Genomic DNA, 26,985 nt, shown 5'->3' on the forward strand with positions numbered 1-26,985 from the left:
GGATGTATTTTTATTTTTATTTTTCTGTAATGTTGGTGCAAAATTAATGTTATTTAGGCATGGAAGAATCTCGGCAACAAGAATGCAAGTTGCCATTTTCGTTATTGGTGTTTCATTTCCAATAACCAAACTATGGATTAAAGATATGCATGGGAGGGATCTGTGTGTTGTAATTGTGTAGACAGCGACATTATTGACATTGAGAAATTCCTCTGAAGTGGACAATTCATCAATGCAAGAAACCATTCCTTCTTCAATATGCCTTATCTTTTAAGTTTGTTTGAAAAATTAACAAAGTGAAAAGGGCCAGAGGCCCACCTGGCCTGATAATAAATCCTTGACAAGATAAAACAGCAGTTAGGCTTATCCTTCCCTTCTCCGTGAGTCTCTCGCTCTCTCTCCAGTGGAAGTAAGAAAGAGCCTCTGCTGCTCCTGCTCTAACTCTCGAGGTTTTACTTTATCTATAAGAACAAGAAGGAGGAGGATAAAAAGGCACAGCAAGAAGAATAACCAGTGAATAAGGTAAGCACCAACCCGCTACCAAGTTTGGCAAGAAATGACAGTATGCTATGCCTTTTGAGCTTCCATATACATCAATCATAGTGATGCCTTAATCTCAATATTAGTCGATTTTTTTTTCTCTTATGAATTATTTTCTTGATATTCTCAAAACCCATCATATAAAAACATAAAAGCATTTAATTTGTGCAATCATTTGAACTGGATATGGTTCTTTGAACTGGAATTTTAGATTTTCCTTTCTTATTTTTTGTTGAAATAATGTGAAGGAATGGCAGTACAGCTCCACCATTTGCTTTCACCCATTAGAGAATTCAAAGACTTTCCTTCATTTCCTTTTATCACTGCTCATTCCGAATCCAAACCAACCACCTACACTGAGGTTTCTTCCACTTATTCTTGTCTCTCATCCAAGTTTTTAAAGTACCCTTCTCAGGTATGTTGCTTCTTATTTGACAATTTATGCTACTCATGTTCAAAGTTCTCAAATTTTCTTGTCAAAACTTTTGTTTCTTATAGAGATACTGAACACTTTTGTTTAATAGCTACATGGTGGTGGTTTTCAAAGTAGTATTAGTAGAGCTTCCCGAAGAGATGAAAGAGTCTTGTCTGATGATGGGAAGAAAAAACGACGAGAAGAATTTAGTGACAGCGATGATGATGATGATGATTACTCGTCGAGAAAAGGTAAGGTGAATGACCCCTATCTTATGGATGCTGAAGAGAGACGGGAGTGGAGAATGAAAATTAGAGAAGTGATGAAAAAGTATCCTGATGTGGATGAGGATGAGGAGCTTGATTCTGAAGAAAAGAGGATGAGAATGGAAAAGCTTTTGGCTGATTACCCCCTTATTGTGGATGAGGATGATCCTGATTGGCCTGAAGATGCTGATGGGCGGGGCTTCGGTTTGGATCAATTCTTCAACAAGATTACTATCAAGAATAAGAAGAAGGATGATGATGATGAGAATTATGATAGTGATAAAGAGATTGTGTGGCAAGATGATGATTACATCCGTCCAATAAAAGACATTACCACTGCAGGATGGGAGGAGGCTGTATTCAAAGACATTAGTCCTTTGATTGTCTTAGTACATAATCGCTATAAAAGGTTGGCTTTGGTTTTATTCAAGTTGTTTGATGCTTTACTCAAGCTATTTTGCCTTATTCAAGTTGAAATTCTTAGATTGTTTTTCAGTTTTCTATGAAGGTACACCATTTTCATGATTGTTTTGTGCATCATGGCTTCATTTATTAAAAACAAAGGGTTTGTTTTTCATTATTCTATGAAGGTGCACCATTCTCATGATTGGTTTCTGCATCGTGGCTTCATTTATTAAAAAAAAGGTCCCTTTTTATTCACTTATTTCCTTGCCTTGTTTAGGAGTGATGCTTTAGATTTCCCAGTGGTCAGGTAGTGTCATTACAATTAAGTATTGTAGTAGTCATTTACTGCTAGTTCTATCAGTATGACTTCATATATCTCTGGTCTCTTTTGGGAAACACTGAGTTTTTCAGGTGCTTTCTTTGAAATTCCACATGATTTCTTGGCCTATAAAATCCACAAAATGGTATATATCAAAGCGCAGTAAAGTTCCAGGTTTGGGGAATGCCTTAGGGTCAAGATTTTATTGTTGGCTTTGCTGGGAAGGAAATGCTAGAAATGATAATGGCTTGAACTATTTGTATACTATAGATATCTTTTCCTAGTCCTGTGAAATCCTTCATAATACTAGAGTTTGCACTTTCAATCTGCACATTAATGGCTGGATCTATGACACATATAAAATAAAATTGCTGTTAATTTCACCTAAATTTATGGTTTCCCTAGACCAAAGGAAAATGAAAAAATTCGAGATGCACTGGAGAAGGCTGTGCACATCATTTGGAATTGCAGACTACCTTCACCAAGAGTAAGCAGAGCCTTTAATTCTGCACCCTTTACCTTTCCTCCCTCCCTAGAGATCCTTATCTCAAAATTTTAATATTATATTTGCATATGACAGTGTGTTGCGATTGATGCTGTTGTTGAGACTGATTTGGTCTCTGCTCTAAAAGTTTCTGTCTTCCCAGAAATTATTTTTACTAAAGCAGGAAAGATCTTGCACCGTGAGAAAGGTAATTCCTTAATCCCAAGAAATTGTCAGTTCAATTTCTTATCTCATTTTCAATATATGACTTGAGAACTTTAATATTCTTCTTCTTCTTTAATTGGTGGTGCAGCCATTCGAACTGCAGATGAATTTTCAAAAATAATGGCATTCTTCTATTATGGAGCTGGCAAGCCACCTTGTTTGAATGACATTGGAGATAGCCAGGAATTGATCCCATCTGTTCATGTAAGCAGCCAATCATTCTAAAATTGTAGCTGTACTGTAAATATTGTAGAGGTGCAAGTTTTCAATAGTTTGTGATGGGAAGATAGGGTCTCTGAGTTTGCTTTTTCACAAGAACTGTAAGGGATGTGTGTAGGCAGAAGGTGGTAAAACTAGTGCTTTGTTTGTAAGAAAAGTGTAGGTGGGTGGAGTGCAAAGTTAATTAAGCCAACTGAAAAACAGTCCTTAAGCACTACCTCAAAGCTCTTGTCCTTTATTCCACATATGCAAATGAAGGTACATCACGATCAGGAAAGCGAGATAAATTTTAAGTGAGAGATTTAACGCATACATGCACAATACTGCATGTAGTCTAGAAGTGCTATTGTGACTGCTATTAGTCTCCAGGACATCACTCGTTGTGAACACCACAAGAGCAGAAGGCTTTGTGATAGTGGAAGCGAAAGGCAAAGAGCTGGTAAGTATTGGAGCCATCTAACTTGCACTCAGATATACCCACAGTTCTCTTATCTTTCTTCTCTTCAAAAACTGTAAGGCATTTTCCTGTACTACGATTCACCCAAAATCTGAATTCTCGGTGGTTTAGTCTCTTTGGTGGATTGATGGATTTCCAATCAGCCTCTCCTAAGCTTTGCAGTGACTTCAATGAACGAAGGCTCACCTTGCCCTTCTTGTCTACAGTTAGATAGCTTTGTCCACCTGAGCATCTGTCCATGTAGTTTCTAAACCTGTGTTCCATTGTCACATTGAAGAGTCTTGTATTAGGCTATAGGCACAATGTTTTCTAGCAAAAGCTATAGGCCTGGGTAGTTTCCAATCTAGCAAGTTTTTAACATTTTGAGGCAGTAATTGAGCAATGGCTTTGTTTTAAGAAAGTTTGAACATTTACAGTTACCTATGAAAGCCAGAACCTGAACCAGAAGTAGATTCCCAGCCAAAATAAGCGTTGTATTTTGAAGAAGTTCCGCCTTTAATGTCTGGTACTGAGTAAACACCTCTGTCATTTGCATCCACATAATCAGACTGCAAGGCTCCTGCAATAAGGGTGTCATCAAATGCTGTCATATGGGGGTAGGCTTCACTTGCGGGACATTTATTTGTGTCTCTCTTTGAACACTGGCGGCAAAGGTTATCACTCTTCAATCCATCTACACGAGAACGAGTCAAAGCCAGGACGAGCAGGAAGACAGATAAGCAGCATCTATCCATGTATACAATCTTCGCAATTGCCTGGTATTTCCCTCGCTTTAATTTTCCCTAGCTTGTTGGCGATTCCATTTATGAATTACATGGTGACTTATATAATCCCTCAGGTTCTTGGTTTAATCAACTTCCCTCTGTTTTACCATTTGGCTTGTCTATCTTGTGTGGCTGACAACCATAATACATGACGTAATACGTAGTTGGCTTTGTTCCTTGTGAATATTTTATTAATGTGCGCTTAGATGATAACAACATTGAGTTCTGTTAATTTTGGTCTTGTTGGAACGTTTGCTGTTATTCATTTCATTATTGGAGATCCATGATGTTTTGTCTTGAAGGTGAGCCAACCCTTTGGCCAATTGGGATTATTCTAGTATTTTTCTAACAGAGAATTTAGGTTAAAGGTTCAACTAGGTGAATCAACTGCATGTAACCAACAAAGATTTCAGAATTTCAGAGTATTATGAGATTCACGACAGATAAATCCTTTGGGTAGATGAGCTGTTAAGTGGTGTCCTTCGAGAATGGAAAGTATTCAGATAAAGCCTGAAAGTAACCTTTCTGTGTCTTCAACAGATAAATCTGTTGACATAGTTGGGTTACGAGAAGCTAAGTTTAGGCTGGATGTATTGTCTACTAAACTGGGTTTGGGCTTTTGACCTAGGTGAGTTTTGATGGAGATGGGACATAACGTCTTAGCTGATGATGACGTTATTAGGCTTGCAAACTAAACAAAGATTTGGATCTCTAATTCCCCGTCGCCGGACCGACCATACAACAAATCAGACAAACACATGAGAATGAATTAAGTCTGTGCGAAAAGAACTAGAAATTCTTGTTTTTTTATTACCGAAAAAAGAAATAAGAGTCGTCATCTAGTATTTTAGGCATTAGGAACCCTAACTAGTCTCAGAGATAGGGTACGAGAACTAATTGCGTAAAGGGAAGATATTAACACCCATAATACGTCTTATCTAGGGTAAGCTGCATTGTTTAATTATCTAATATAAACTAAGGTATTGTCGTGTATTCTAATTGTTGGTATGTCTAAGGTTTACGAAAAGTCATTTTCAGTAATGAGATCCTTATCTTATCAGGTAAAAAAAACCTAACCGTTCTAATGTTAAAATAAAAAGAACTATATTTTTATTTAATATTGGGAATACATCTTACATATATGTTCGTAATCCTAGATACTAAAAGAAAATAATTTTTTTTGTATTTTTGAAATATGGGTCTAGTTCTCGTAGCTTTAATAAATTAGTTATTAAAGCTCAAAATTCATGCTTTTTTATATATATAATGTTTTTTTGTATGAAAATATGATATGAATTTTTTATATTTTTTTAGAGACTTGACCATATGCATGAAAACAAGATATTTTGTTGTTTTTTTTTTAATTTTTGAAATATTTTAGAGAAAACTTGGTATTTTAATACCGGATTTATATTTTTACAGTGTAAAAAATACAAACCAATATTAAGCAAAAAAAGGTAAGAAAAATTGTGAAAAAAAAATCACAAATTTTTTTGAAAAGATTTTTGAAATTTTTTGGATTTTTTTAATTTAATATATAATAAAATACTATATATTATTATAATTAAATATATTGGGATGGGCCCGACCAAGTTATGTGGGCAGAGCCTGTTCTAGTTGGGCCGAGGTCGGCCTAAAAGAGTTGGGCCAAGATCGACAAAAAAAAGGTTATGCCAATGTCGGCCCAACATATCATTTTCTAAAGAGACTACGTCGAACCTGACCCAACCATTTTGGTCTAGGTGAGTGTTGGTCCGACCCAGAAACAGTGGGCTCTTCATTGTTCACTTGTAGAATAGTAAAGGAGGGAACGAAGAGGAAGAGGAATAAGAGAGGGGGAAGCTGACCTGGCCACGGGGGTAGTGTGGTTGCTGACATTGATGGTTGCACATGGTGGCGTTGTTATGATGACGATGAGGAAAACTGACGGAGAGGAAAGGTGTTGCTGCTAGAGGAGAACTCATGGTTGCTAGGGTCTCTAGTACGATAAAACAGGTGCAGAGAAGAGGGGTCTTCTTTTTGCCTATGTCCTTTACTGTTTTTTCTTGTCTCTCTGTCCTTTTTTCTTTTTCTTTATCTCTTAGTTATTTTCTTTTTTCTGTCCCCTGCACCTTTTGGTGAGAGGGTATTTATAAGGGGAAAGCCTATGCCACCCTACCCATGTCCAGTCACGCCGAAGGGGTAGGGTGGTTGGGCAGCCACTATACAGCCACCCTAGGACCGCTCGCAAGGCTTGTCCCCTTTGCACCTTTCATCATAATAGTAGGTCATAAGAGGGGCGTGGGTTGTGTTGGGTTTTTAGGCACATGGAAGAGAGAGAGAGAGAGAGAGGCGTTGTAAAGGAGGGGAAGAAAACCTTCTTCCCTTGCCTACAACCCACGTCTAGGGAAAGAAGATGGTATACAATATCATCAAAACAATATCGTTTAGTTCTGCCTCTTTTATTTTTAATAACAATAAACAAAAAGATATCGTTTTTCATAAAACGCGCCGTTTCATTTAAATGAAATGACACCTAAGAAGTCTATATTTCTAAATCAGTCCTCAATTTTTTATTTATTCAATCAAGTCTTTAATTGAGATTTTGATTTTAAGAATGAATTCAATTGCATCCCTGCCAAACTCAAATGTCAGCCATAAAGTTGGCCGTCTTTTTTATTTTGATCCTTGATTTTGAATTTGTGCATTTTGCTCCTCAATTGATCAACAAACTTCTAATTTTTTTAATTTTGCCCCTGATTCGATCAATTTTAGCCCCTATATTTATGCGTCTTTTCTAGTTTGGTCATTGGTTTTGGATTTCTTCGATCAAGTTCCTAATTGCCCATCAAACTTCAATATTTATGCAATTAAACCCCTGATTTGACCAAATTAACTCTTACAAATTTTAATTCGACCCCTAAACTTTAATTTCTTTTAATTGAAGCCCAAATTGACTTAAAGAATCAATTTTCTTGCAAATAAACTCTTCATAAATTCAACTAAACTTTCAACAAAATCCGATTATGTCCTTAAACATCCAATTTTGAAATTTTTTTTGTACACAAGGCTTTCACCAGTCGAAAATATGTTGTCAAATTCAATCCTTGTATTTTTTGAAACTCGTTAACCAATCTTTGGGAATTGTTTTGGTGCCCCAGTGTCATCTTCTCACTGATATATATATTTTTTTTTCTTCCGATAATTTTTTTTTCTTTTTTCCTTTTTCTTTTATGCGGGGATCCAAAAAATAGGTAACAACAAAGTCCATGACCCTTTCTTTTATGATCCAAATCTAGCACTTTCATCTGTTTGTTTTTGCGGCGACATCATGTTTTTGAATTTTTTTTTTTCAAATTAATTTTTTTGATGTTTTAAATCGTTTTAATATGCTGATGTAAAAAATAATTTTTTTAAAAAAAAACATTTTACAAGCAAAAAAACTTTTTAAAAAATAATCATTACAACAATATCAAATAATTTCTAAGATTGTGTTGACCGTTTCTTCAATCAGCCTTTCCCTATCTCAAGATCCAACCAACCTTCAATATTCCTACCAACCAGTGAGAGGAGTGAAGAGAAGAGATACCATGAGAGGGTTTATTCCATAAGTATATGCTTCCCAAGGGGAATATGCCCGAGGATATATATATATATATATATATATATATATATATATATATATATATATATATATATATATATATTCTTCATCAGAACTTGGAACCAATAGACATAATTCTGAATAAGTTTATATATATTTTTTTTTTTTTTGTGCCAAGAAAGCTTAGCAATGCCTAAAGGCCACTTCTTTTACTTTATTTTTGCAACCATGAATATATTTGTTGATAGTCATCTAGTGAACATTGAAAGTCATATTAGATGACCATCAACGAAAACATTCATGATATTGCAATATGCATATGCAGTTCTCAGAACTATACTTGGAGGGCCGCTGCAGCTGCAATGGATTCAGTGCTGAAAAACTTTAAAGAAGGAGAGCAAGGTGTCAGCTGTACCCTTTTCTTTAATTTCTAGTTTTAGATTCCTTTTGTTTTCTGTGTAATTTTCCAAGCCTTGATGCGTGGATCATTGTCACATCACACCCAATCAAAGGAGATGAGCTTAAACATCACCATAACAAAGGTTTTTTATCTAGATTTTTTTGTTTTTCATTAGTTGGGATAACATTGTACTGGCATTTGAGCTGTGTTGCAAAGGCGTACGCTTCCTTTCGTACCCTGATGGGACCCTGTCTCGGGATTTTGTTTCTCAAGTAATAAGATTTGAAGAAGGATACATTGTTTCATGCAAGAAAATTTGGCTAACTTCTTGGGTCACCCGTGGAAGAAGAGTTCTGCTTCTGCAAGGTGTGGTGCAAAAAATCGTTGACTCGTGTAGTTTTGAGAATCTGAGCAGCTTCGGGGTGAATGCGACCGGCATATATCACAAGGCCCTCCCACACCCCCTCACGCCCGCCCTTGCGCTCCCCCCCCCCCCCCCCCCCAGTTTTGAGAATCTGAGCAGCTTCGGGGTGAATGCGACCGGCATATATCACAAGGCCCTCCCACACCCCCTCACGCCCGCCCTTGCGCTCCCCCCCCCCCCCCCCCCGCCGATCTTACAGTGCAAAATAAATCGTTCTTCAGGATAGGAAAGATAGATTTGGAGGCTGGAAGAGTTATTTAACGATTGAGATGGCAGAATTATGACTATCAAATAGCATAACAGAAGTTAATTAAGTGACTCAGGAATTACTCTATTCGCGTTTGATTATTGTCTTGGACATAGAAAATCTGTTTTAAAAAGATTAAAAAAAAATAAAAAATCATTCTATAACTTTCTCAAGGCCATGTCTTTATTCCTTCACTTCAATAAGTTCAATAAGTATATTTTTGTTCTGAAACACTAGCGCCAGGGACGGAGCCAGGGGGTGGCAAGCAGGGGCCCGGGCCCCTGCAAAATATTTTAAAATTTTCTATTATTTAATATTTTTAATTTAAATAAATAAGCTTTTTAATAATATATATTATTATATTAATTTTGGCCTCCCCTGTAAATTTCATCTAGTTCCGCCCCTGACTAGCGCAACACAACCCTGGCTAAAGAATGCTCAAGAGATGCCGCCATTAAGGTACTGTTGCATATTTGGAAACTAACGTGTATGCATGTTGTTACCAAGATAGATGATCAGTTCCTTTCTCAGATTAATCGAACTTACAGACCTATGATCAGGTATTAAGAAAGTAAATTAACCATTGATGGGCAACAGAAATCAAAATCCAGTAGTAAGTAATGTTTCTAGCAGCTAGCTTATACTTACAGTGCAGGACATACATACTTGTTAGGATTAGCATTGAGTATGTATGGATCTTCTGTTTACAATGTTTCCGAGAATATTAGAATTTGCTACAATTCCTTTGGCTAATCCAGTACGTTTCGTAGTAGTAGTAGTAGTAGTAGTAGTAATTAATTTTATGTTGCTTGAGGTTTTAAGAATGAAGAATGAGCTTGTAAAATTCTATTTGAAAGGGTATCAAGTTATAATTGCTAAGTAAATTAATTGTCCCTTCTTTTTGTTCATTTTCTTTCTTGGCTTCTAAGCAACGTGGGAAAGAAAGAAATCTCCTGTAATCTCGTCTCGACCCAACCAGTTTCATACAACATGTTTAAACATCTTGGTCATGGTTTGATCATGACTTGAACCTAAGACTAACTTAAGATTGTATGTATATAGTCGGTCAATGGTGGAGCTAGAATTTTTTTAATGAAGGGGCAAATTATTAACAAATACTATATTATATAGATATGCATTAGAAATCAATTCAAAGTATATATACTAATTCATATCAAGTAAAATTAATTTTAAAATACTTTTAAAATAAAAAAACTTACATTATAATTGTTCTCTTCGAGTTTTCATATTTTGAAACCGCTTCATAATAGCTTCATTATCAATCTTATCAAAGATATCTTTCTCAATGTATACAACCAAACTATCATTCATCCACTTATCTCCCATCTTATTCCGCAATCTACTCTTGACAATATGCATAGTAGAAAAAATCTCTCCACTGTAGCAGTTGCAACTGGTAGAAGTAATGATCATTTGATAAGCATATATACTAATGGAAAAATCAAATTCTTCTTTGTTTTTACCATTTTCTCTGCAAGACTAGCAATACTTTCAATACCAGAGAACTCATCATCACCACATAGATCAATAATATACGTATCAAGTTGGTCACCAAGTACTATAAGGTCCACTATAGAGAATTCATTGGGATAAAAAAGAGCAAGGCAAAGAAGCTTTTCTTTGTTGAAAGCAAAGAAAGAGTCATTTGAGTTTAAACATGCCACACAAAGAAGTAACTCTGTACTCGTCTCAGTAAAACAATCATCTAACTCAGTAAGTTGCATGTCAATGATATTGTTAAACAATTCATAACGGAAATGGTATAGGTTTGTAATCCCTTGAGATTTTTGCCTTGAACGCCCACGAAGCTTGTACTCATCATCCATGTTTAGAATATCAATATCATGTTTGATGCAAAAAGATGACACTTCTTCCAGTAAAGATTCCCAATCATTCTTTCTCATCATTTTGAATCGTTCCTTTGATGTTTTCAATAAACTCATAACATTTTCTATGTCTTGATCTTTTCTTTGTAATGCTTGTGAGAACTCATTAGTAACTGCTAGTATCCTTCTTAAACAATGAAGCATGAATATAAAATTAAATGATTCCATAATACCTGTTAAAACGACTGCTTCTGTTCTCTGTTCTGAGTTCATCCCATCCTCCCTTATAATCTCAAGCACATCAAGAACTGATGAAAACATTACAAGTAGACAAATAATTGTAACATAGTGGGAGCCCCAACGGGTGTCACCATACCTTCTAAGAGAAGTTTCGTGATTCAAGCCTCGTCCATTAGAAATTTCTCCATTTTCAAGTCCTTCAATAATTCTAGCATATTGTTTTTCTTTAATCACCTCCATCCTTTTACATGATGCTCTAACTATGTTTATAATGCTAGAAATAAAATTAAGGACATCTCCAACTTCATTATGCTTCTTTGTAACAGCCACAAGAGTTAATTGAAGTCTGTGAGGAAAACAATGTACATAATATGCACTTGGATTGCTATTTAGAATAAGTGTTTTCATGCCATTGAATTCACCTCGCATGTTACTAGCTCCATCATATCCCTGACCACGCAATTTTGATATGCTTAGCCCATGTTTAGAAAACAAAGCTTCAATAGCTACCTTGAGTGAACTAGCAGTTGTATCTCGCACATGTTGAATGCCAAGAAAACCTTCAATTATATATTCATTGTTGTATACATATCGTAGAATAATAGCCATTTGTTCCTTGATTGATATGTCACGTGACTCATCAATTAAAATTAAAAATAATGAGTCACATAGATCTTTGATAATCACATTTGTAATCTCATTTGCAGCAGCTTGAGTAATGTATTTTTGAATATCTGGAGAAGTCAATTTGTTATGTTTGGGAGCTTCACTGAAAGTAACTCTTTTAATAGCTTCATTATTTCTGGAAAGAAAATGCAAGAGCTCTAGATAATTTCCTTGGTTGCTTGAACATTCAAATTCATCATGGCCACGAAATGGAAGTCCTTAGTGCAACAAAAAACAAGCACACTCTATTGAAGCATTCAATCGAGTTTGATAATCACTTTGACTCTTTATTGTCTGCTCAGATAATAAAGTCATGATACTTTGTTTTTCATTCATCAAATTCTCACATTTTATCCGAGCTGTATTGTAACTACTATTAGACTTTCCAATATGAAGATCAAATCTTTTTTTTTTCATTTTGAAAACCCATCACCCATAAACGAATCAACACCCTCTTTTGACTTGAAGAGATAACAATACAAGCAAAAGACAACATCTTTGGCTATGTTGTACTCTAACCATGTTGGGTATGCACCAAACCAAGCCAGATTAAAGCGTCGTAGTGTTGATATATTCTCAAATTGTTTTTAAGGAAAATCACAGTGTGAAGGTTGACAAGGACCTTTTTATAGATAAACTCTTCGGATTGCACCCCTATCATTTAGTATTCATAAATTGGTCTTCTTAAGCCAGGGTCAGCAAGGAGAGTGTCGGGGTTGATTTCAATATGACTTTTCTTTGAACCTGATTGAGTTACATGACTTGAAGTTTTGATTGACTCTTCATCCTCAAGGGATTTACGCTTGAAATACTTGTCTAGTGACATGTTAATTTAATATGAACCTGCTGGATTTTTTTTATTATCATTAGTGTCTACATAATAATTAACATAACTATATAATAATTCACTGTTAAATAAAAATCAGTTGAGTTACACAATAATTCTAAATCTTCCATATGAAATTCATAGCAAAATACACATCAATTCATCAAAATCAAAATATATTTCAATTCATATCTATATACATATAATAAGTATGTTGATTAAATTATACTTAATTATTTCTAGATATTTAATTGAGGTGCAATGCCTAGTGTATGTGTAAGAGAAACAATTCTTGAAAAACATGTTTTCTACTTGATATTTTACTTACAAACAAGTCATATGAAAATATTAAATTTAAAAAAACTATTCTGCCAATGCAAGAGATGTCAATAATAGTGGTTTTGCATGAATATTAATTTATTCCTTTATGATAAGAAAAGAAACATTTAATTGATTAAATTAGTAGATTTAAACATTTATTTTGAACATATTTATATCAAAACCCATAAATTATCATAAACCCTAATATTTTTAATAACTAATTATAAAAGAATAAAATTAAAATTAAACAATAAAATAAATAGAAAAAATAAAGAAAATTTACCTAAAATATAAAGCAAAAGTCAAAAAAGATTAATTGCTTACCTATACTTGATGAGAAATTTGCATACAAGAGAGACAGAGAACAACAGCTCATGAAAAGAACAAAGTGGCACAACAACTGGTGAAAAAAACAACGTGGCAAAGGCAAGGAACAAAAAATATTAGAATTGTTACTGCAAGGAAGGATTCCATATTTAAAAGCCGCTACCATCAATTTAATATAGAAACAAAAGAGAAAAAAGAAAAAAGTTGTGGAATGAGCTGTGTTGTGTATATATATTATATTATATTATAACTCAACAATTATAAACAATGACAGCTTTCCTTTTTCCTTCCCTGCAGTAACAATTCCCTAAACTAATATATTAATATTTAAAAAAAAAAAGAAGTTAAGGGGGCAATTGCATTCTTTTGTCCCTACGTGGCTCCACCACTGTAGTTGGTCTGTTCTCATTCAAATCAAAACGCCAAAGACTTGAGCCTTCTAAACTTAACTGGAATCTTAGGGATAGATGTTTGCTTAGCTAGGTTAATTTGGAGTTGGAGCTTCAAAAGTTTGGACAAGTAGAAAACTCAACCACCATTGCCCAAATATGTACTCCTCCATGATAATAGACACTTTAGCCTTTTATTATATATAAAATATTAATAAAAAAAAAAAATTTGTTGGCACATTCTAAGGATACACCAACAAGTGGACAAGGCTTGTGCCCTTTAAGTGATGTATACAACGTCATCTAGCAGTGAAAAGTCGATTGCAAAGATAGTGTTGTGGTAAGTGTGTGTGGTGGAGCTATGGTTAGGTTCCAGTGGATTTTTTCTTCTCTCTCTTCTCCTTACTAAAGTATGAAGTGTCCTGTCATTTATTTTGTATATCAAATTCAATCCTCATTATTTTTATTTCTATATTTTTTTTGTCCTATTTTGATTTTTTTTCTTCAATTTTGTCCCTATCATTTAGCTTAATTTTATTTTGATATCCAATTCAATTCTCATTCTTTTAATCTTTTAACCCTTTTTTACTAATTATTTTTTTTTCAATTTCATTCATAAGCATTTGATTTTAATTTATTGTTATGTTGAATTTGGCCCCTCCATCTTTTTATTGTTGTTTGTTTTGTTTTGAATATTTTTTTATATTTTTTCAAATTTAAGCCCTTAACATTTGTTTAGTTGATAATTTTTCTTTGTTGTTTTTTCCTTACTATAAGGTTAGTTTTGTCCTCGTAATCAAGGTTACGGGGTTTTCATAAGTTAACTTTGTTTTTTTAAGTCCTTTTATAAAATTAATTTATTTTTAATTTCATCATTTAAAATTTGATTTCTTTTCATAGGTCTTCGTGTTTTTTTTTTCACTTTCCTTTATGTTGAGTTGTTTTGATTCCATGTTGACTTGGGTTTTTTTCATTGTTTTTTTTATAATATTTTTTTTTGTTTCATAGCTAAACTTTTTTTATTGAGAATTTTTCTTTGTTGAATTTTGGGTTTGCCTTCTATGCAATTGGTCCCGGTCTCATGACAACATTCACAAGTTTCGAAGGTTAACATGGTTTGACTTTGGTTTTTTTTAAAAAAATAATATATATATTTTTTAATTTCATCATTCAATATAGTTTTTTTTTAATTGATTTTCATGCTTTTTTTTTCACTTTTCTCTTTATGGGTCTATTTTAATCACGTACTCATGATCACGAGGTTAATATGTTAACTCATATCTTTTTTTTCATAGTTTTTATTCAATTTTGTTTTGATGATGAATTTTTTTTTAACCTTTTATTGGTCCAAATAATTATTTAATTAATAAAAAAAATTATCTTAAAAAACAAAGTTATTAGACACAACTAAATGCATGGCCCGTGTTACAAGCTCAAATATCTTAATTTTAATTATCTCTTGATCAAATATCAATTTATTTAATTAAATATATTTATAATTATTTTGATTTGTGATTTATAATTTTTTATAAACATGTAAGGAAATATTGTATGTTAATTTGTTTTAAAAAAAATAATCTAACCCGAAACAAAACACAAGTTACATGGCTAGTCATCACCTATATATATATATAGTTGAGTTAAGGTGAATAGCCAGTTACCGCGGACTTGACCTAGATTTTTTACATGTTTAAAACAAAACTCGTTAAAATTTTTATAACAACTTATGAAATCACATCCTAATAAATTAGTAAAAAAAAGTCTTATATATTTAATAATCTCATATATATATATATATATATATATATATATATATATATATATCACATTTAAGATATTTATACTATACAAGATTTAAGAATATGAAATTATGTAATAAATTATTAGTAATTAATATGGTTTATATATAAAAATCATTCATCATTGATATTTAATTTTCCATACATTATATATTTTTAAAAAATAAAAAACCGACGAAATTACAAGATAGAAAGAGAGTCATGCAAGTTTCTCTGTTTTTTCCTCACCATAAACAGTACTATAAATGAAGTAGATAAGGTTGCCTAACTTGACTTTTTAATCGCAGGCATCCAAAAATCTGTGTGCTATACACTTTGTAATTTGCAATGCTATATATATATATATATATATATATATGTTGTCCACAGTCCCCAACTAAAGCAAATGATCCTCACAACTCATCGTTCACCCCCAAGAATTTTACTCAATGCTTGCTTTCATATGTGCTGATACGTGCTCTCTCTCTATCTCTATCTCTCTCTCCTTCTAACATAATTTGTGCCAAAGCAACTAGTTAGGGTTGGCAGCATGAAATTAACAAAAATCTATTCTTAAAAAGGATAATTGCCTTAAAAACCGCAACGAAAATTGAAGAGAGGAAACGGGAAATATATTGTTTTAGTAGTGAGATGTATATTTATAACCACCTTCTTTCCGATGGAAGAAAGACCAAATCCTTACCAGCAAGCATGCAGCATGCGCTCAAGAACCTTTACAAATCATTGAGCTCGTGCACAACCTTATTTTTATACAGTTGACCTCATCAAATTTGGACGAGAAACATCACAAGAAAAAAAAAATGAAGGGGAGCAATTTTTAGACAACAGGAATTGAGCAAGACAACATCAAAGATTAATTATACGGGGAAAAAAAGGGGGGGATCAAGATCTTGTGACATTTGATACCAGAAGAAGTTTCATTTCTAGGAACCTGTTATATATCCAATAAGGCTACACTCTTTGGCTCCTGAACCTCACAAGTCTCTTTGTTTGAGGAGAAGCAGCAGCTGTTGAGCGATCTGCCAGCGACGAAAATCCACCTGAGAAATCTCCATGTACAGAAAAATATCCCTGATGACCTTTTTTCTGATAAGTTTTCTTCTCCATGGATGGTTCCAAATGCAGCTCACTTTTAGGTGCTTCATGAACGTAGAAATCCGAAATGTTGTAACCTCGTGCAGCACCGGATGAAAGGCACTCATATTGGCTGCGAGTTTTTTTCTTCATGAAAGCTTTGTAAACCAGAGGAATTAGGCCCTCCATCAAACCACACCTTGAACTTCCTGTTCCGTGTTTGGTTCTTCCCTTTCCCTATGAATGCAACTACAAATCAATTGTTTGAATAAGGCTTGGAGTTATAGACTTTAGACCTTGGTGGGTTTAGAGGTGGCCCTGGTGGGGGTGTGAGAGTGATATACCAATGTCCACAAAACTGTTCTCTGATGTGGGGATTAAAAGTCCAACACGTCTAATTGTATCTCAAGACTTTCACAAAGAAACTAAACAAAACTTCCCGTATTCTATAATCTTTCCATGAGATCATCATTATCATTACAACAAAATAGAGCCAAATCATGTATAGAGACTGAATTATATCATATTATAAAAAATAAAAAAAAAATCCAACTTCAAATCAAACAATGGTGATATGGCATGGCATTGAACAAGCAAAATGAAGAAATCTGTCTATTAGAATGCATCAACTATAGATATCCCTTCTACAACTTTTTCTCATTTCTTTATAGTGAGCAAAAGATTAAAGAATCATATCTTCCTTTTGCTGACTTGGTCATGTTGAGTGAGTCCACGCATAAACCATCCAGTGAGGTTTGAATTGGCAAACTCATCTCCCATGACAAAATACAAGTTAAAAACAAACACTCAGGCACAAGAAAGCAGGGGCATTTTACTGTAATAAAGAATTTGACCACATACTTCTATTAAACCTGTAAAGGCCTTTTACAACCACCCAACCAGTAAAAATATCCCACCACTTCATATCTGGCCGCTAAGGCTATGTTTCGTCTGTCACTTCTAGTTATTACAATAATGATTAGTTATTGTGCTATGATAATCCAAGTTGATTTGGTTGATGTCGCATCAAAAAGCTGTCATCTATTGACCATAGGCGGCACAAATGAAGCTTTACTGTCCATTGATTCTGTTAAGCAGAGTGGCCTTAGGTCCTTAATGCATAAATTTCTTCACCACAATCCGTAGATGATCATAGCCGGCATTGATGGGTGGAATAATTAAACAAAATGTTTTATTTGCCTTAGTTCTTGTTTACCTAATCATCATAGGAGATGTGGTGATGGTGACTTAGAATAATAGAAGCATATATAAGAGTACTCTGGGTTTTTCTTTTTCTTTTTCCTTTTTTATCTCCTTAATGCATAAATTTCTTCACCACAATCCGTAGATGATCATAGCCGGCATTGATGGGTGGAATAATTAAACAAAATGTTTTATTTGCCTTAGTTCTTGTTTACCAAATCATCATAGGAGATGTGGTGATGGTGACTTAGAATAATAGAAGCATATATAAGAGTACTCTGGGTTTTTCTTTTTCTTTTTCCTTTTTTATCTTAAAACAACATAAATGATTACTAAATACTCCGTTTGGATTTTGTCAAATTAAGAGGCAAGTATGACCTGCACAAGAGTAATATCTAGAAACCAAATCAGGGACTGTTTCTTGGAAGATTTAACCTGTGATGTCTACCTGACATGGCAACTAACTCTGGATAAGTTTAATCAGATTACTTGCGTTGACAAGCAATGCATATGCACACTTGTATGCATATCTATATGATCTTTCTTGTAGGATCAACGTCTTGAATCTTAGATCAAGATGCGATCTGATTATCCCAGGGGCAAAATAAAAGGGTAGCAATGATAAAGAGCCTCCAAGAGATCATTTTCAGTTTACTCGGATTCAGTCTACTAGAATGTCATAGTCCATGTTCTTTATTTAGTTCAAGAACCAAAATTTAGGTGCTCTTTATACATTATCAAGGGTTACTTCAGGAACAAATTTCCACAGATATCCTTGTTCATAGAAGTGATAAATAATTGGTTGTAAGATGCTTACTTCAAGTATTATTGAAACAAATCCCAGATGCATCGTGACATTGTCATTAACTCAATAAGCCTACCCTGCCTATGACATCTCCAGCAATTTGACTAAACAAAGCTGATTGCAAAGGATAACATTCAGGTTGTCATCTCCTTGTGAAGCCGAAAATCCTTTCCCCCCCCTAATTGTCATGACCCTTTCTTGTCCATACTGTCCCTCTACTTCAGCAAGTCATACTCCTAAACCTGCAAGATTATTTCCGCTACAATACCCATAGATGAATAAATTCCCGCAATCCATGAGATATAACTCTAGAATGTAACACGTCACGAGATATTTTCTTTGCTGAGTCACTTTCTTGTTTTGGAACTAGCTTGTTCAATCAGGCAATGAAATTTCTAGTTAAAAGCTTGCTTCTACTTGTATCCACACTTTGAAATTTAATATGAGAGCCGTGAAATGGTTACCTCAAATACAAGACTGCCAGAGAGGGTTAATCCAATATTAGCAAATACGCATCTGGTATCAACTTTATCGTGGAGTTGTGACTTCGTACCAGGACCACAGCCCGGCAAATCAATGTACTCAGTCACTGCAAGATAAAGCTTATCATTGCCAATCTATTTGTACAAGTGGCCAAGAAAAAAAAAAAAGATGAGAGATGACAATAAAGGGTTATTAATCTCAGACCTGCTCAAATGACAATGGCTTGCAGAAAAAGCTCCTCTATTTGCTATTCCTTGAAAATGCCACCACATGCTCTTTTCTTCTAATACAATTGCTCATATTTACTATCGCACCATTACTCCAAAGCACATCCAGAGATCATAAATTGGTTGTGTTTTAAACATCATTGTCATACACCTTCTAACAATTACTCTTCTTCTTTGATTAGCATCGACCTCCAGGCCCAGGCAACTTGCTCTGTAATTTGAACTTTACTAATAATTTTCTGTCCAATTGCTATATTTAGTAATAGCTATATCCAGCATATGTAAGATTCGTTTTTATAGACCTTTTGCCTATTTTGAGATGGCACATCCTGGTATTTTCAAACTGAAAGGGCTGGGCATCATGGACCGTTCATTCATCTTTCTGGCCAGCCAGTAACACTGCACAATCATCGTCAGTTAAAACAGATCTCTCAACCTATGTTTACCACCCTTTTTTTTTTCCTTTGCTATGCTGCTATGTCCCCTAACACCTTCTTTTACCCGTCTTTTAAACTCAGTACGAAAATAAAAGCTATGAACAAGCAGAAAAACATATATTTCAGTGGTCCCCAAGACATCAAATGAGATGTAAACAATTTAGCAATGGAATAAAGAGTGTTAATGGATTTCATATAACAATGAATATCAATATTTAAACTAAGTAAAATCAAGAGAAATACAACTGAAATACAAATTGTGTAACTAGTACAATCTCGATCCTTAAGAACCACGTTTGAGCTAAAGCTTGCCAGAGTTTATCTGATTGAATTAAAAAACAAAGGAGAGGAATTATACTTGAAACAAATGGTTCTTGTAGCATAGGGTCCAATCTGAATCATCTGAACAAACAAGACCACCACCATCGGTGCTTATGGACTCTGCACATGAACATGGTGGCTGAGAAGGGAGGCTATCCTTGGTTTTGTCACCTGTTCCCTGTTCCTTCATTACATATTCAGTAGATCCAAAACAGTTAATTGAAATGCGATCAGTTGCTGCATCAACATTGAGCTCAGGACTCTTATGAGATTTTGAGCAATCAATTTTGCAGGCACTGCCATCATGCTCTTCATCAGACAAGTATCTACAACAATCAAATTCATCCATCTCAAAAATACGACTTACCAATCCTTCCCTCCAAGATATTCTCATCTGAGATTGTGATACATTCTCGATTGTAGAATTAGAAAACCAAGAAGCCCGATCGTCCAAAATTTTGTGAAACTTAGAAAGATCGACTGAATTGGAAGGCATGGTCAGAGAATCAAATCGAAAACTTGAATTGTTTGGATCCCATATTGATGCATGGCTCTTGGGAGATAAACTAGTCATCTGAAGATGCTCAGCCACTGAATTGAGTTCAGAATGAAAGCTACATTTCTTTCTATTACCATCTACTTGTAACCAAGACGCGCCAACTCGTCTATCTGAGCTAGAATCAGATTGGGGAGTCTGGATTACATTCCCACTACCCAACGAGCCTATGGAGAATGGAGAGTTCTCTCCATCTAGGCCACGGCGATTATTCGTCTCTTCCTCTAAAGGTGAAACAGCAAAGTCGTCACATAAAGGAGTTCCCAGAAATCCTTGAAACTCGGGAAGAGGGAGCTCACTGGGAGAAAGCAAAGAAGCACTCCTCCTACTCCCGGCACTAACAGTAGAGATACTTCTGTTAGCACTTGTATTGCACAAATTCGGTGAAAAGCCACCATAGCCAGATGAAATTGAAGCAGGAGAATTGTGCATGGCACGCACCTCCAATCTCTGAAAACCGCATAACTTGTTTCGAGAATTCTCCTTCTGGTCCTCATCCTCATCGCAGGGCGATAAAAGCCAATGCATTGAAGCTTCAATAGGCAAAGGCAACACAGAAAGAGCAGAATTCTCAACAAGCGCTATATCATTCTCTTGTTCAATATCCTCATCACTATCAAAACTACCAAGTGCTTTAGCTTCTCCACAAGCGAGTATCCCTCTAGGCCTACACTTCCTCTTGTCAGTGACCCCAGACACAACATGACCAGCACCATAACACGTAGCAGGAGTAATAGGTTTCCCTGTCATTAGCTTCATAGATGATCCACATTGTATCTCTGGTGATACTGAGGGCTGAACTGGAGGTGTCTTGGTATTGCTACTTGTTGATTTTGAGTCAGTATTACAATTTGATGATTTCTCATAAAAATCATCATTCATAACCTTACCATCAGCTCCAAGATTCAAACCAGACCCACTGGCCACTTTACACAAAGGAGTAAAATTTGCTTCACTACCCTCATATACTCCATCAATTATCACCTTTTTCAACTCTCCAGACCCAGATTTCAGCTTATTATTTACAAGACTGCCACTTGATTCCGAAAAGGACGAAACTTTAGGATTAGCAATTTCATTTCTAGAACAAGTGCGTTTCTTACCAGATTGCCATTGGTACAGACATGGAGGATGGTTTCTCTTCACCTTCTCCACCTTTTTTGAAATGGGTCTCTCAAAAAGGTTCTGCCTTGATGAGTTCTCCTTTGGGGGTCTCATCATATCAGGAGCTGACGTGGGGGTTTTTGAGGAGAAGGGCTTTACTTTTATCAGTCTCTGATTATTACTGCTATTATTGAAAGGAGTTTTTGCAGTCCTGGAAGAAGAAGACTGAGAGAGGAAGAACCTGAGACAGCCCTTAGGAGCTTCAATGGAGGATAAAGAAGAAGCATTGCTGGTGCTATCAATGCTGGTGCTATCAATGCCACCATTATTGAGATCTTGAAGTGGGTTTCTTCTAAAGCTTGGCTGATGCTGAGGCTGTTTCTTTCTCCTATGGGTCTTGGTGGGTTGTTCTGGTAATCCAGTTTGGCGTTTTTGCTTGTGGGTTTTTGATGATTGGTTCATTTGGCGAGAGAATTGAACAGAGAGAGTTACAGTTTGAGATCTAACCCTACAAAGGGAGTGAATGGATGAGTTTTCTTTTGGCAGGGAGTTGACTGATTTGATTTGAATTTGAGAGGTGGGGGGGAGTTTTGCCTTTTTCTTAGTTTAGCCCCTTCTTTTGTTGTTTTCCACTGAAATACCGTTGGATTAATGGCAGCAGGTTAATTGGACCCTGCTTTGTTTAATTTTTTAATTACAATTAAATAGGCTTAATCTCAGGTCAAGGGGCCGTTTGTTTTGCCCGATAAATTATTTGACTTCGCTGGCTAAGGTTCCGTTTGATTATGTGGTACAGTTTATATTTTGTTATGATCATAAATTTAAAGATTTAATACTCAACTGGAGTTTCCAGCACCAACAGCATGATAAAAACAGGAGATGATAGCATAGCCATAGGTCCTGGCTCTAAGAATTTGTGGATCCATGGCATTGCTTGCGGCCCTGGACATGCATGAATTGGGTGGGTCCGTTCTCACGTCACGACTTCTTAATTTCTCCTACTAGTTTCTTGTAATTAAACACAGTTAATTAAAAATGATCAAAACATAATTATTGCTAAACAAAATGCTTGTTTCTTGATCTGTTGCAGCATCGGTAAAAGGTGTTGTTTTGAAGATGGGGTTGGGGAAGAATGAAGGGGCAGACATTGTTTTCAAAATGCAATATTATGATGAAATGAGCCTTTGATCCTATCATGCACCATCATCGATCACACCCACTGCCCCAGATTGACATAAGTTATTTGTGGCTCAATTCAATACGGGTAAGGGAGTCAGATTGGAATGAAGGCATAAGTTGACATATTACCATAGATCAGCTGCAGCAACAAAGGATTAGTCATTCCGAGAGAGGTAATGAAGTAGAAGAAGAAGAGAAGAGTCGGCTGGGTTTGTCAGGCCGTGTAGATTTGTCTTCAAGGGCTCATTCAAGCATTATTTATTTTCAGCCTGTCTCTATTAACTGGCTTCGGCCCAAGTTCTTGAAGGGGAAGGGCTATTTTGGTTATCAGCCCACAAAATTTAAGAATTTTCAAAATTGTATTTTCTTCTCTGTTCATTTTTAAACCAACGTCCTCCATGTAATTTCAAAGTAGCAAGTATGTTCAATATCTTATAACACGTATTTTCTTCCCTAAAACAGTCAAGCCTGCACATTGCACAACTCGTCGATCGCCGCTATGCATGTCGTGATTTCTGAATTAAATGTTACAACTGTGAATCGCAGCATGTAAATACTATATTATGCTTTTTAAGAGGGGCCGGGGAATAGCTTGCATCAATCCTGAATCTAGTCGATGCATGTCGTGCTCGAACTGTTTCGTGCACATGGTTGAGTGAAAGGGTTGCTTTTCGTGGTCAATAAGTAAATGCCATCAAATCATTGTCAATAGGTCTTGAGTCAATGGACTCTACTGATATATATACATACACTTAATTGTATTTCAAGGCTTTTAATTATTTTAATTATTTGGCACGTCCGTACGTACAAGAGCTAGCTAGCATCATGGATGCCGGGTGCGTGCTTACCACACCCCCTACCATCTTATCTCTCGATCTATAAACCTCCAACTTGGTCCGCACAGAATTAACGCTGGACATCATTAAGCTACGCGAAGCCTTGCTTAAGCAACTCCCATATTAATTATATTGTTAATTACTCAACTATAACTACTATCCTTTCCTTTCAACTACCTTCATCGACGTTCTCCAATATTAAAAAATAAAAACCTCATGATGTGCGGCACGGCTGTACGCCTCTAATTTAAAAATATTGTTATCATATTAATTAATGACCATGCTTTAGTTAGTTGATTACTAAAACAATAAGGAAGAAAAGACACATATTTATCTGCCCGATTCTAAGCAATTGGGTCCTCGAACAAGAAAAAATCAACCGCCCCCCGGCCCCATCTAGTGGATATTGGTGTTATCTAATTAAGCCTTAAATATTCAAGATTCTTTTCCTTTAAAACCACACACGCACACGTATTAATTAATTAGTAGTGGAAAAGAGAGAGAGTACTCGTCAAGAAAAACCAAAAACAAATCCCATCAAAAGGAAGGAAGAGAATAGGAGTAGTACTGGTCCAAAGTTGAAATTAAGCAAATGATGATCGATCGAGGCCTTAATTCCCTCCTCTTTTAGATTGATGATTGGTAGCTATGTAGGATATTGAGCTTCAAGATCGGCAACATTCACGGCAGCAGGTACGGACTCCCTCCGGGTTAGTTTCCTCCACTCCACGCATCACGTAGAAAAAGAGACGGCGGCTATTCCCGTACGACTCTTACACGCAATGCAACATTATTAACTTATTAAATGTCTCGTCATCTCCTGCCACCACCGTATTTACCAATCTTGGATCAGAACTTGGAGAGGAAGAACACATATCTACGCTAATATTAACCAAGCATGACCGCTCATGCCACAACTAGTTGCCTGTAGAACATTATAATTTACAGTGTGCGCTCAACAACTTATCACATGGGCAATGTTCATGCTTCTTCCCAAAGTGAAGAGTCGTCAAAACTTGTGCATGTGCCCGTACATATCATCACTAGAAGTACATCTGGGGACGTGCGTCTAATGAAAGTAATTAACGTTCATGACAATATCTTTAATTAATCTTAATTGTTTGATCAAGAGCTAGCTAGCGGATGTAAAACAACCTCAAACACCTCCCTAGCTATAAATATGTGATCTACCTGCCATTTTGTGTATCAACCAACAGGACTGCCTAGCTAGATCATAATTATTTCTCCCCTTGAATATTCTTAATTATAGCGCGCAATACAGCAGAAATCCCTTCGTGATGGCCAAGTTTGTTGTTTCTTTTGTAGTACTCTCCTTCTTCTACTCCTTTCAACTGTCAAACGCAGCTTCTACAACCCATAATGTGATCAAGTTTGGAGCAAAACCAGATGGCAAGACTGACGCAACCCAACCCTTTCTTAAGGCATGGTCAGCTGCATGCAGATCCGCTACTCCGTCCACAATTTATGTGCCTAAAGGAAGGTACTTGCTAAAGGCAATAGTGTTTAGGGGTCCGTGCAAGAATAAAATTACGGTTCTGATAGGTGGAACCCTTGTAGCTCCTACAGATTATCGTGCCCTAGGCAACTCAGGGTACTGGATTTTGTTCATCAAGATTAATCGAGTGTCTGTCTTTGGTGGCACCCTTGATGCTAAAGGTGCTGGCTTCTGGGCTTGCAGGAAATCTCGACAGAATTGTCCTGTTGGAGCTAGGGTAAGTAAATCTACAATACAATACTATCTATATACATATCCTTCAATTAATGTACGTAGCAATTCAACAAGTTGCAATATTAATCATATTTGCAAATGCTGGCGAGTCATGATCAATTAATTATTTAAAGTTGATCTGATCCACATGGCCAACACTGTGCTTTCATGTGACCAGTCCACCCTTAATATTACGGCCCTTCATCCATCAATTTTTTCCTGTCTTTCAGCTTAACAAACCTTAACTAAATCAACTATATGCATAAACATTTTTGTCAAAAAAAAAATCCCATAATTCATGAGTGGTTTATCTCTTAGCATCAATTTACTCTCTTTGCAATGCAGTCGATAACATTCAACTGGGCAAATGACATCCTGATTAGCGGCTTGACGTCTATCAACAGTCAATCGACTCACCTTGTTATCAACAGTTGCAAGAAAGTTGTGGTCCGAAATGTAAGGACAATTGCACCAGACCAAAGCCCCAACACCGATGGCATTCACGTGCAAGCATCGACCGGAGTTTCAATCACTGGCAGCACACTTCAGACGGGAGATGACTGCATATCAATTGGTCCAGGCACTAGGAACATGCTGATGAACGGCATTAAGTGTGGCCCTGGACATGGTATCAGGTAAATATATATTAACCTCCATCGATCATCATGGATTAATTGTAGTTTAATTAATTGCAAGGAGTAGTCCTAGTACGTAAGTAACTGAAGTGGTTCTGATTGATTTGTTGTACCTCTTACAGCATTGGAAGTCTAGGCAAGGAATTCAACGAAGATGGAGTGGAAAATATAATGGTAACAAATTCAGTCTTCAGTGGCTCAGACAATGGTGTAAGGATAAAATCATGGGCCAGACCCAGCAATGGGTTTGTGAGGAAGGTTGTCTATAAAAACCTGATTATGAAGAATGTTCAGAACCCAATTATCATCGACCAAAATTATTGCCCTGACAACAAAGGTTGTCCTCGTCAGGTAATTAGTTGCTGCAACATTTTGAATAAGCTAATTGTTATCTGATCTTTAGTAAAACCATGCACGATCGATGAGATCTAATTATTACCGTGTTCTATGTATAATCTGTAATAGACTTCTGGGGTGAAGATTAGTCAGGTGATATACAAAAACATACAAGGAACATCAGCAACAGCAGAGGCAGTAACATTTGACTGCAGCCCTAGTAATCCATGCAGAGGAATCAGATTACAAGACATAAGACTTACTTACAAGAATAAAGCAGCAACATCATCATGCAAGAACGTAGGTGGAACAAGCGCTGGAGTGCTTATGCCTGAGAGTTGTGTATAACAATTAATAATCAGAATATATAATTAAGACTGATGATCAGTCGGTCCGTATATACTCAATAAAGCTGATTGTTTCATTTTTAGAAGAAAAAAAAGTAATTAATAAATTAATGGGTGAAACACACCATGTCGAAGCGGCTATTAAAGCTAACATGATTGAGTGTGGCAGTGAATCCCACTGATACAAATATTGTTCTTCAATTATTACGTTAAAGAGCTTAATTTGTATTAAAATACTATTGCACATAATGTGATCTCCTGTTATATCATTTAGTGTCTGTTTGGTATTTTGATATAATACATATTTTATATGAAAATATATTAAAATAATTTATTTTTTTTATTTTTAATATTAAAACATAAAAAACCATTAAAGAAATTAACATCCAAACACATACAGTTCTAAATACATACAAAAACAAAACAATGCTTAATTATAAATGTTATTTTGATTTCTTAAAAAGGAGAATTTAAATTAAAAAACGTCTCGTATTCTTATTAATTAAACTATAAAGATATTTTTAGATTAGTTTATATATTGTTTTTGTTT

At 35.5% G+C, this 26,985-nt stretch overlaps 4 protein-coding genes across 11 annotated transcripts; 2 read left to right on the forward strand and 2 right to left on the reverse strand.

Moving 5' to 3' along the window:
• The first annotated feature begins 325 nt into the window (after positions 1 to 325).
• LOC133673224 (thioredoxin-like fold domain-containing protein MRL7L, chloroplastic) lies at positions 326 to 8,392 on the forward strand. 8 transcript variants are annotated; one of them, XR_009834964.1, is made up of 9 exons: positions 327 to 522; positions 789 to 955; positions 1,065 to 1,630; positions 2,351 to 2,432; positions 2,526 to 2,637; positions 2,743 to 2,858; positions 3,243 to 3,312; positions 3,878 to 4,088; positions 7,926 to 8,392. XR_009834964.1 is itself a non-coding variant. In XM_062093946.1 (8 exons), exons 2-8 carry the CDS (start codon positions 791 to 793, stop codon positions 3,779 to 3,781), a joined length of 1,146 nt encoding a protein of 381 aa, XP_061949930.1. In that variant the 5' UTR covers positions 327 to 522; positions 789 to 790; the 3' UTR covers positions 3,782 to 4,326. The 8 variants fall into 8 exon arrangements, 6 of the variants coding, with proteins under 6 accessions (XP_061949927.1, XP_061949930.1, XP_061949928.1 ...); XR_009834965.1 differs by having other exon boundaries at positions 8,003 to 8,392; XM_062093946.1 differs by lacking the exon at positions 7,926 to 8,392 and having other exon boundaries at positions 3,747 to 4,326.
• A 1,786-nt stretch (positions 8,393 to 10,178) lies between these two features.
• LOC133673242 (uncharacterized) lies at positions 10,179 to 11,444 on the reverse strand. Its single transcript, XM_062093979.1, has one exon. The coding sequence runs from the start codon at positions 11,442 to 11,444 to the stop codon at positions 10,179 to 10,181; it is 1,266 nt and encodes a 421-aa protein (XP_061949963.1).
• Positions 11,445 to 19,537: 8,093 nt separating this feature from the next.
• On the reverse strand, positions 19,538 to 22,015 carry LOC133672671 (uncharacterized). Its single transcript, XM_062093153.1, has one exon. The coding sequence runs from the start codon at positions 21,833 to 21,835 to the stop codon at positions 19,745 to 19,747; it is 2,091 nt and encodes a 696-aa protein (XP_061949137.1). The 5' UTR covers positions 21,836 to 22,015; the 3' UTR covers positions 19,538 to 19,744.
• Positions 22,016 to 24,581: 2,566 nt separating this feature from the next.
• On the forward strand, positions 24,582 to 26,708 carry LOC133673578 (polygalacturonase-like). The gene is made up of 4 exons (XM_062094452.1): positions 24,582 to 25,121; positions 25,463 to 25,752; positions 25,875 to 26,103; positions 26,218 to 26,708. The coding sequence occupies exons 1-4, from the start codon at positions 24,687 to 24,689 to the stop codon at positions 26,434 to 26,436; spliced, it is 1,173 nt and encodes a 390-aa protein (XP_061950436.1). The 5' UTR covers positions 24,582 to 24,686; the 3' UTR covers positions 26,437 to 26,708.
• The last annotated feature ends 277 nt before the right edge of the window (positions 26,709 to 26,985 follow it).

This window comes from Populus nigra, chromosome 14 (genome assembly GCF_951802175.1).
Source record: "Populus nigra chromosome 14, ddPopNigr1.1, whole genome shotgun sequence".
Lineage (NCBI taxonomy): Eukaryota > Viridiplantae > Streptophyta > Magnoliopsida > Malpighiales > Salicaceae > Populus > Populus nigra.

Bases quoted from the DNA above. Each gene is read 5' to 3' on its own strand.
- LOC133673224 (XM_062093943.1), top strand. From the start codon at position 791: ATGGCAGTACAGCTCCACCATTTGCTTTCACCCATTAGAGAATTCAAA. The intron at 1,631-2,350 runs GTTGGCTTTGGT...TGGTTTCCCTAG, and splicing joins GTACATAATCGCTATAAAAG to ACCAAAGGAAAATGAAAAAA. The intron at 2,638-2,742 runs GTAATTCCTTAA...TTGGTGGTGCAG, and splicing joins GATCTTGCACCGTGAGAAAG to CCATTCGAACTGCAGATGAA.
- LOC133673242 (XM_062093979.1), bottom strand. From the start codon at position 11,444: ATGGCTATTATTCTACGATATGTATACAACAATGAATATATAATTGAA.
- LOC133672671 (XM_062093153.1), bottom strand. From the start codon at position 21,835: ATGAACCAATCATCAAAAACCCACAAGCAAAAACGCCAAACTGGATTA.
- LOC133673578 (XM_062094452.1), top strand. From the start codon at position 24,687: ATGGCCAAGTTTGTTGTTTCTTTTGTAGTACTCTCCTTCTTCTACTCC. The intron at 25,753-25,874 runs GTAAATATATAT...TACCTCTTACAG, and splicing joins GGCCCTGGACATGGTATCAG to CATTGGAAGTCTAGGCAAGG. The intron at 26,104-26,217 runs GTAATTAGTTGC...AATCTGTAATAG, and splicing joins ACAAAGGTTGTCCTCGTCAG to ACTTCTGGGGTGAAGATTAG.